Consider the following 11,591-nt stretch of genomic DNA (forward strand, 5'->3'; position numbering starts at 1 on the left):
GGTGTGGCTGACTCTTAACTTTTATAAAGAATATCTCTTTGGATTTGAGACTTTAGTCTTTGCAACTTTACAGATCTTCTTTATGCACCAAGAGCTTGTAACACTCCAAAGAGAAAGGAAAACTTGAAATCGCATCATATGACCCCTTTAAGATAATCCACACAAACAGTGAAATCAACAGACATCATTTCAATATGAATTATATAAATTTTACACGAAAGTACTTCTTTTGTGGCGTAATTTTTCACCACAAACAACATATTTTTCCACAGTTTTATCAAAAGTTAGTGTACTTGGTTACAAAAGAGAGAAAAGTGTCAGCAAAGAGTATGTTTGTGTGTCAGTGAAGGATATAGTATTCACATAAGTAGAATTAACAGACCAAGTAAGCCATTAACTGCTCTCAAGCAGGTCCTGTTCCACAGGAGGTAACATGCTTGGTCAATCTGATCAGCTGTCTGTAACCTTAATCTCTAAAACATGCTGTATGTACACAATGATCCATACAACAAAACGCACACACACTTAAGACATGCATTTACACAACGCTGATGTGTTAGTATGGCAGTGTCCCTTTGTGACAGCAATCACACTACACTGCTGTGATCAGGAGAAACCTGCAATGACTGTGCTACCTGACCAGTGAGGACACAGAAATAGCACAATATTAGCAAATGGCAGCTTAATTGAATCATAGTTCAGTTAGAAAATTAACATTTGAATGCTTTTTGTTTTTGGAAAGAGAGAGGGAGGGAAAGAAGGAGAGGGAGAGAGAGAAAGAAAGGTGCTCTGCAGAAGATCAATGCAGAGCTTCAGTCCAGTGTTCATTTGAAGTGCTAATAGAACCGTTTGCAGCAGAGCAGAGAAAGAGCAAAGAGCAATGCAGTAAACGGCACAGACTTCATTTGCACATCCTCACATGACAGCAGTCCCACAATTTAAAACAAAACAAAACAAAAGCTGTACTGCAGGAGGTAGCCTGGTAATATTCCTAATACCTGCAACACCATTTTTCGGTTTGAAAGGAAACACATATTATTTCCTGTAACTGTTGGAAAACGATAGTCGGCTTTTCCAGAAAGCAAATGATCAGGTACAAATCAGGCTCATCATCACATTTCTAGTGTCAATAAATGTGTCTATCGGACTGTGAAGGAGATTTGTTCACTACTGCTGCTGATCCACATGATCCATCATATCCACATGATCCAGCTTATAATACCAATGATATTAGATCAGTATGCCATATGTTAAGCAATAAATCTGCATAATGCCATTTTTGAGCAAAATTCTAATCCTTGCTTTTCACATACATACATAACACTATCTCCAAAGTGTTGCTGTATTGCTTGAAAGCCTTTTCTGTCTGTTATAGCTAAATTCATCTGTTTTCATTCCAAACACTGCCACCTAGTGATGATGGAACGCTGTTGCAATAACCTGTTTCATTCTAATGTAAGAAACAGCTCTTGTGCAGATGTGATAATAACTGTAATGAGGAAATCTATAAATTGAGTAATAACAGTGAAAATGTTTTTAAAACTAGGTGTTACTACCTAATTTACATGTTTGTTCATTAAAAAGAGCAAGTAAAGTTTTATATCAAAGTCTAGCAAAAAACACCTTATAGCTTCTACCATGGATGAAAAAAAAGACGACGACGACACTGGCACAGTTATAGTTTTGTTTATTGACTGCTTACCAGCAATAAATTCTGGTATTAATAATTAAGTGGGATGAAACAGTCTCACTCTTTTTTTTACTGCACAACATTTTTTTATATTCCCCTTAATATTTTGGTGCATATTCCAAGAAGAAAAAGACTAAGACTACAGCTTACATGCAAATATCTCCTCAAAAGCATTTTAATTAGCTTTAGGTGCACACAGGCATATAGAGGATCTCACAGCCAATAGACATGCATTCGGCTTTTGATATCAAGAGGTCTTTAAAAGCTCTAATAAAAACAAAGTGTGTGATTAATTGCATCATAATACATCTAAAAACAAATTTTGTACAGTAAGTGTCTGTGGATGTCAGGAATCCCCTCCACTCTGGCTGTTTGACTGACAGCTCCATTGAGCATGTTGACAGCACCCATTAAAACATCCGGTGTCAGGTTAATGTTTTACATGGCTTAAACTGTAACTCAAGCAGCAGCCTGTGAAACAGTGGCAGTATGGATTGTTGTGTATATGTGAGTGAGAGCTGACATGCTGGGTATGCATTTTGGCTCCACGTACTCTCATCTATCAAGTTCACACAAGCCAAGCACCGAATCTGTACTACCAAGCGGACGAAATGAAGGTCGTTCCATGTTATAACGGAGAACAATAGATGCCTCTTCCCATTAAGTGTCCTAATGCGTCTAGACACACTGCCAACAGAAACAAGCAGGAGTGCATGTCCCCCTGCAAAGTGAGTCAAAACCTGTACAACAAATATATTAGCCTGGTTCAAGCCAACCACAGCCAAAACGGTGCTACAATTCATGCTATTTATTATTTTCACAAATAGGGCAAAACTCAAAAACACTTTCTTCTATATTATTGATGCTATTTTTACACATACACCAAACTTTTCAATCAAATAGTTATCTCTATAGGCAACTTTTAGAGTTCTAGTAGCTCGGAGATCCTCAATGATATAGTCAATGGCTATTAATTCAATGGGGTGCAATGACAAACAAGCAGTGTTTTCAGCTGAGCAGACTTAGTGTCTTGTTTTTTTTGGTGGGGGGCAATGGTATAATTGAACATGTCATGTGCAAAAGAAAAAACAACAGCATCAACAAGCCAAACACTTAGAAATCTGCCCACCTGATAGTAGTAGCCATTGTCCGTCTGGTATGGAAGTGCACTGATGCTGGGGGTCCCAAGTGCCGTTTTCAAGATCTCCTCACAGCCTAAATCACAAAAAGAAAAATATTAGTCCTGTCAAGACGTCTCACAAAGCACAAACAAGAAAGAGATAATGCCCAGTTATTATCACAAATTCCATGATTACTCAGCAAATAATTAAATACGTGGACATGAAATATTGATTTCAGTTGCCTGTATATTATAAAAATGATATGTGTATCATAAAAATTTGTTGAAAGACCAATAACAATTAGAAGGATTTAATGTATCTATTTAATTTTTTATTAGAGAAAAGATGCATCTCAGATATACACTGACTAATTCAAGAAATGCAGCTTTCTCACTCAGTCATTATGGCTATTGTACTGTATGTATAAATCAGCTTCTGTCACTTTAAATTTCATTAGTTTGACGACATCTTGTTTTTTCTCAAACCAGGCTTGAATTATTGAACTACACCCACTGTAAAATTTAGAGATTCTTTGCTCCACTTATGAGAGCCAAAAAAAAAACAAATTGTCAAGATACACATTTTGATAAAAACTAAAGTTCAACACTAGATATCATGTTGGAAAGGGGAACTGTTCTCTTTAATATACAGCTATATTGTTTCTCAAATACACAAACCCATTTGCAGAAATACAAAAAGCTAAGTAAAATCTCATGAATAAATAACACACTTAGAGGCACAGTGAAGGGCAGCCCAGGCCTCTGATCCATTTATAGTCACATAACATGAAGTGTAGTGAAGGCTCAGTGCTCTGTGTGACATCTCAAGTGGGCCACAGCTCGCCTTGGCTCCGGGAATATCCCAAATGGGAACATATTGTGGGCAATATATATAAAGCCATGCACAATATGCCTGTTTTAGCAGAGCAAAGACAGACCACTGGTGAAACAGTGGTAACAATCCTGCACAACACACAGCAGCGCAGTCTCCTTTGGGACCTCAAAAGGACAAACATAGGCTTTGGCTTTGTAGACTTGCTGTGCGTGCCGGGGATCAGGGATTGGGGGATTCATTAGGGAATGAGTGAGTGGGAAGACCACTGGGGCTCATTAAACACAGGACACTGGGGGACAAAGTCTTTGGGCCTGGAGCCCATTTGGCCTGCCTACATCTCCCTCTTCAGCCGCTTCCATAGAGCGCTGGCACACAGACGTCCTACCCGGGTCCCTGTGCCTGCTGGTGCCCTGCTTATTCAGCTAGCAGATCTCTGCTTCATAAGTCTGCCAAGCAACGTGAGTGTCCCTGGCTGACAAATGTAACCCTGTGAAATAGGGTAGAGAGCTAGACAAGGGAGTAAGTGTCTTAAAACAGCTATAAATAATGTGAAATTAGATTGCTGAACCATGATTACACAGTAACTTTAAATGTCTGTGAATCCCTAAAATAATCCCAAAGTGATGCTTGACGCTATAATCAGGAATCACATCCCCCCGTCTTTTAACTGAGAAGCACAACCCACGCTAACAAGTGAATTACTACTATGCTGTCGTTATATGAGAAAATGTTTCAATCTGATAAATGGTTGATTAAAAGCACACCCAGAGATGCTTGTAATTTGTTGTTCAAATGTGGTTATTTTTAATTAAGCAGATCAAGAGTGTTCATTGGTGAAGCAGAGATCTCTAATCAGATTCTGCTCACTCAGGCTATTCATTATCTCTTACAATTGTAGATTTACACAGAAGTCAATGCAGAATGCTAAAAAGACAGAGCTGTGTGCCATTATCTGCCTTTGGGTTCTTCTGATCAATTGTTTAATAAAATAGAGTGATAATACTAGTGTGGAGATAAAATTGCATACATTTCTGGAATGATGCACAACATGCTGTTTTTAATTCAGGAACATCACGGAAAGTGTCTGTCTAAAGGAACATGGTGTCTAGCAACTAAGCTTTTATCTCTGGAGAATCTTTCAGTTTGGCACACTTTGTGCTGAACTTAACGGCTGTGTGTGTGTGACAGAACAGAAGAGATGTGCTCTGTGTTTGATGCCACAGAATGAACATTTAGGGCTTAAAAGGAAGTTATAGTATATATAAAAATAATATTCATAATCAGTATTTTTGTCCTGCTAAAATAAGATGCATTCACTTGATAAGCAAATTTGCATACTTTTTAAGTAAACTTAGCAATAACTATGCATTATGCAAGTTAATTTTCTTAACCTAATAATAATAATAATAATAATAATAATAATAACAATAATACATTTTTTAATGGGGTAAGGCAGGGGATTCCCAAACCTTTTCGACAGCCAAACCAAAATATTTATTTGAGGTACACCCAAAGATTTTAGGTTAATATTTTAATATTTAAAAACACATTTGCACATTCATGGTTTTCTGATGGTGGTTAATGATCAAATGATATGCAGTTAAACAAATAAAATATTCTGATTATATTATATTGTTTTGTATATTAAAATGATTTATTTTAAATTTAGATTTTTATGATTTCATTAGTTACTAGCTTTTCCTCATCTCATGAACCACCTGCAGTTCTGTCACGAATCCCAGTTTGTGAAACCTGGGGTAAGGTATACAAAATAAATTTAATTTCCAATAAAATACATTTTTGACAAAAGAACATGACAGTATTTTGACAGTTATTTGAAATTGTATTTTTGTAGTCATATTTCAGAGATTTTTACCCTGATGTTCTCAGAATCCCTTTGATCTAATGCAAGCAGATTCATCAATGGTATTTATGGGCATGAAATACTGCTCAGAAGGGAACCGTCCTCTTACCTTTGATTGCAAACACTCCATGACAGAAATCTCTGAAGTTAATTCTACCATGAGCATTGGGATCCAGGTACTTGGCAAACTTCTTCACCTAAAAAAAAAAAAAAAAAAAAGCAGAGAGACGTGCAGGGGAATGTGGATGGTTGAGCAGTGATACAGCAGACAGCCGTGCAACCGTGTTCTGTCAACTCCAGGTGAAGGCTGCATCTCAAACCTTTCAACCTCTGAAAACGAACTTTTCGATTGCACTGGGCGGCGGGTTGCAAAAATGCATAATTGTTTTAGGAATAAGATGCAATAGGTAGTCGTCGGGTTCAAACAGGATGTCTTCGGAGCCATTAGTGAGAACGGTAACCACAAAGTCACCTAGATGGGGAGGATGATCACATGTTCAGTATGGTACCTTCCTATAAATAAATGAGGGGATGTGCGTTTTATCAGTGGTCAGCTTCACCTCCCACAGATGAAGCACTAGAACAGCTGCTGTCAGTATGTGTCGTCACTGTCAGCAAGTCTTTGTGATGGACAGCTGTCAAAGTGAAAAAGACTGATCCCAAGGCAAGACTCGCTTACTCAACTCATAGACGATTTGCCTTCAAACACCTTAGTCAAGCGTAGCTGTATCTGTTTTTCTGAAAACAGTGAATACTGTTTTGCTCAGAGGTTGCTTTTTCATGGCTTAGGAGATTTAATGGAGTTCTCTGCCATGATTTAGTCTTAAATGTTCTTGTCTAACATTCTCTAAACAAAACAGACCATTGCTAACATTCAGTCTGTCTAAACTGATCAAATGAAACTGAACAGCATAGCTCAGATAATTTGGTCTTGGAAGAATCTAATGAGAAATGATCATAGCAAGTTTTTTTCATCTCCATTGGATCTCACTCACTAAGAAGATCTCATTAGCCATTTTTCTTTCCTATGGGAAGGTTGCCCTTAAGGGCTGCCAGACATGTTTAGGAGAGTTTATGAGAAAACATTCCATGGTAACACAGAAATCATCATAACTGTGATTCCCACTTCACACACAGCTCCTTGACAACTTCACTCCTTTCTAAATATATTCTCCTACAAGAAGAGAAGAAGTGTTCTTGACAAGCGCTCAGTCTTGCAGTCCTCCTCTCATAGCTGCTAGAATGATTCACCACACTGCCACAGAAATAGAGGCGTTTAGTGCAATAGCAATAGGACAGAGAGCTGAAACACAGCAGCCATGAAAGCAGGTCATGCATCTCTGTGATGGTGCATGCACACACCAGGAAAGAGGAACACACGTGGGCTAAATAAATCACTTGGCCCAAATGTCTCTTCTACCTCAGCTCAGGCCGAGAGAGAAAAATATTCAGAGAAACATACAGAAGAACGCAATTTACATGTACACTACCGTTTGGGGACATTAAGGTTCTTTTTTAAAATGTATACTTTTATTCAGGAGGATGCATTCAAGTAAACAAAAAGTGACATTTATAACGTTACAAAATATTTTCATTTTGAAATAAATAGATTTATATAGATATTCAAAGAATCCCGAAAAAAATAGTGCTCACAAAAATATTTTCAACAGTGATAATAAATGTTACTTGAGCAGCAAATCAGCATATTAGAATGATTTCTGAATGATCACATGATACTATAAAGACTATGACTGAAAATTCAGCTTTATCATCACAAAAATAAATTACTTTTTTAAAATATATTTACATTTTACATTACATTACATTTCTAAAGAAGAAAACAGTTATTTTGAATTACAATAATGTGACAATTTTACTGTTTTTTTACTGCATTTTTTATCCAATAAATACAGCCTTGGTGAGCATAAGAGACTTCTTTAAAAAAAACTTTCAAAAATCATACCGACCCTAAACTTTTGCATGTTAGTGTATACAGTATAGATTACAAAACTTAAAAACCACTCACATATACTATAAATAATCCAAGAAAAGTTGCATATCTGCATATCAATGAATGTGCAGAAACGGGAGCATTTGGATGCATTTTATTTAGTGATTTCAGAGCAATCAGAGTGTTCAAAAAAAGTTAATTTAAGACATTGTAATCATAATCCATATAAACTGAGCGGTTTAACCCAAGTCTTCTGAAGAAGCACGATCATTTTATATGATGAACAGATTTAACTTAGATTTTAATTAACATATAAACCCTTGGATTAAACTGCTCAACTCATATTACGTTTACAATGTCTTTATACACTTTTAGATGTGTGAAAGTTTTAGGGGAATGAAATGGGAAGGACAGAAATCTCTGAGGTTTCATTAAAAATATCTTCATTTGTGTTTCAAGTATCATACAGGTTTGGAACAACATGAGGGTGAGTAACCAATGACAATGTTCATTTTTGGATGAAATGTCCCTTTAAAGATGTACTTTAGTGCTGTTGTGTTCAGTTTACATAACTAAAAACTGGTTACATCAGCAGAAATAAAAATTCACACCACATCCAGAATATCTGCAGGCTGATTACTAACTCTTTGTTTCTTTTAACTCACTGATCAAGCAAGAATCTTTCATTAGTCTTCATCCTCACACTCAGTCATACATACACGTTATATGCTGTTGACCCTCACATCTTGTCACTGTGTGTTCTGTCAGAGTCCCTGTGAAGCAGTGCTGTTGTTATTAAGGATTGTATCAAGGGCTCAATGTTAGCAACTGCCCTTCAAGGCCACTCCAGTGCAGTCTGTGGGAGGGGATGGAGAGCACAGGCACACGTTCACCACACGTTCTGCACTGAAACATCCTCGTGCTATTCACGCATACTAATCACAGCAACCTCATCATCAGGAAACAGACTGGAGAAGGGGAGGGGAGAGGAGAGAGGGAGGAATAAGGAATGAAAGTGAAGACTAGATTGGAGGATGAAGAAAAAGGTGACCCCGTGAGAGAAAAAGGAAAGGGTATGTGATAATAGTGAATATAATATAATGACAATGGAAGAATGGATGGATATAAGGTGATGACATCTAGAGATATGGCTCTAAAACAAATATAAATAATGGATTAGAGAAAAGAAATTGAGGAGGGACTGGCGAGAAGCCCTGCTAAGACTAAGAGACGGTCATCACAAAACATTCAAGCTGCTATCATGAACTGCTCCTCACAACTGTGCACCATGCAGAGAGACCAGTCATCTGTGACTGTACCTCACACTCACACACTCATGCAGTTACATCACTTCCTTCTGCACAAAGCACTCAACTGTATCACTGCAACTGGTACAACCTGGCACAAAAACATTTGCTTCTGACTAATGATAAAAGCACTATTTTATGGCCATTTTGTTCATTGCACTTTTCACATGATTTTTTTTTTTTTTTTTGCATATTCAATTGTATTCTATTGTGATAGAATCCAGTTAAATAGACATATATACAAATAAAAAATAATAATAATGCACACTACCGTTTGGGGTCAGTAAGATTTTTTTTACAGGAATAAATACTTTTATTCAGCAAGAACATATTAAATTAATAAAAAGAGACAGTAACCCATTCATTATGGTTTCTATTAAAAACAAAACCACTAAAATAAAGATTTCTATTTCAAATAAATGCTTTTCTTTTTAACTTCCTATTCATCAAAAAATCCTGAAAAAAATATCACAGTTTACACATAAATATTAAGCAGCACAACTTTTTTCAACATTGATAATAATAGGAAGAAATAAGAAATTAGAAATGTTTCTTCAGCAGCAAATCAGCATATTAGAATGATTTCTGAAGGATCATGTGACACTGAAGACTGGAGTAATGATGCTGAAAATTCAGCTTTACCATCACAGGAATAAGTTATATTTTAAAATACAGTATATTAAAATAGAAAACAGTTGTTTTAAATTGTAACATTTCACAATATTACTGTTTTTACTGTATTTTTTGCTCAGATAATAGTAGCCTTGGTGAGCATAAGAGACTTCTTTCAAAACACCCCAAACCTTAGATCGGTAGTGTAAATATATAAATAACAAAAAACAACACAAGTCCAAACTGAAAGCCCATCGCTGATTATTCAGTATCTAAAAATCCATTATTTGCCATCTCTGGTGAACACTATTTGGTGTGCATCTTACCAATCCCAAACGGCAGTGTACATTAAAATACAAAAAAAATTAATTCAATTAAAAATATATATAATTAAACAACATACAAAAATAACATTAAAAAATAACATACAAAACCACTTTAAAATCATCATGTACATAACACAAAACATTTACAAAATGTTTAAAACAAAAAATGTCAAACAATGTTTTAAACTAACATTTAAAACATCTGAAATAATGTAATTAGCAGCACAGTTCCACATTATAATGCTCACTGTAATTGAGAGGTGATTACATACAGCTAAACATTGTGCATTTGTCCTGTGCAGCAGTAATGAGTTTGGTTTGGTTTGAATCTGTAAGGTTTAGAAGGACGACTTTTACTGAGTCCTTCCCCTTTGTACCCACTATTAATCAGATAAAGTCACCCATTTGTCACCACTGCTGACTCCTACATACTGCTCACCATGTTTAGCAAGCAAAACAGTCACACGACCTAATGCGCTATAAAAACATACTGTGACAACTCAGTGAGCTGGCATGGGATTCATTTCTGAAATCAAATTACATAATCTGTGTGCTTAATAATCACATTAATAATTCAGATGTGCAGTACATGAACCTATGGCCAAATAAGAAGTATACACAACATAAAGGCAGGTTGCTCATTTACTTTTTCATTACTGCCGTCCACTGAGACTATAGAGACTCATTTTAAATATCAATGAGCCTTGAGGCACCACAATTCATTATGGATTAAATTGAATGTGTAAAGGAAGCCAATTAAACATCTAATCAGCTGAATAAAAAAGCAAGCGTCGACCAAGAATGGCTGCACATGGTTGAGCAGCACACAATTCCGAAAAATGACTATAATTTGTGTCATGTAGATAAAATACTTCTGATATGGTCAACCAGGAGCACCAAAATCTCAATCTCAAAATGACCCTGATAAATCCAGATATCTTTGTTAAAGTCTATGTAACCTACAGATCCAAAACAACCTGCACTATATCCTTATCTTAAACAGCAGCCTGCTTTAACTGAAAGGAAAGCTCTCCTCAGCATCCTCAAATTGTTAAAGATGGATTGCCATGGTGACAGTAAAGGAAATGAGCATTTTTATAGCCGTTATTTCTGTTTGTATTGTGCCTTCATACCAGCCTAATGACATGGGAAAGCACATTCAGTCCATCTTCTCCTGTGTGATTCGTATAAAAAAAAAACATTATGAGTGACTAAAAAAGGCCTACTGACAAACACAGTGTGACCCAGTTGAGCAGAAGAATAAAAGACGTCTATGTAAATGAGAAAAAGATAATGAGTATTAGCCAAAGCACCTGTGATTCCTGTCATTATGTTGTTTGTTTTGGTCACGCTCTAAATACAGGGAGCAGATAAAGCTGAACTGACAGAGCAACTCAACGATCACCATGAGAGGGAGAAAGCAACGGCACGTTTTAAAGCAGCATTAAATAAATCCTTATGGGAGTCAACCATGTTTTCATTATGTTGCCACTTTAAATAGTTCTACAGCATTCATTAATAAATCTATTTTATTGATGAAAAAGTCCATAGACACAAGCTATATGTTGTTATCAGTAAGCTTCTGAGTGAAGGCAATAAACCGCACTTTCAACCAAAAGACACAAACTCATCTGATATTCAGCAGGAGCAATACTCACACAGGGCAGTGGATATTGACTAGTCACACTCAGGAGAGATGCTCTCCATAAGACAGATTTCTAGACAAAAGCATTTACTGGCAGCACATCAAGAAGCACACACTGAACTACACAGCTGAACCACCAGAGCTAGAAAAATCTTTGCTTGAGACAAGAACTATTCTATAAATGATAGAACATACATAACATCATGATCAGTTGTAAAAAATTAAATCAATGGTTATTTTG

General features: G+C 36.3%; 1 protein-coding gene across 1 annotated transcript in view; it reads right to left on the reverse strand.

Moving 5' to 3' along the window:
* Positions 1-11,591, reverse strand: part of LOC107688103 (rab11 family-interacting protein 4A-like) — a 45,202-nt gene that overhangs the window by 32,023 nt on the left and 1,588 nt on the right. Inside the window, exons 2-3 of the mRNA XM_016485668.1 lie at positions 5,619-5,706; positions 2,820-2,905 (exon numbers count right to left, since the gene is read on the reverse strand). Of these exons, the coding sequence (XP_016341154.1) occupies positions 2,820-2,905; positions 5,619-5,706 (174 nt within the window). The remainder of the gene's footprint in view (positions 1-2,819; positions 2,906-5,618; positions 5,707-11,591) is intronic.

Source organism: Sinocyclocheilus anshuiensis, unplaced genomic scaffold (genome assembly GCF_001515605.1).
Source record: "Sinocyclocheilus anshuiensis isolate Anshui unplaced genomic scaffold, SAMN03320099.WGS_v1.1 scaffold249, whole genome shotgun sequence".
Lineage (NCBI taxonomy): Eukaryota > Metazoa > Chordata > Actinopteri > Cypriniformes > Cyprinidae > Sinocyclocheilus > Sinocyclocheilus anshuiensis.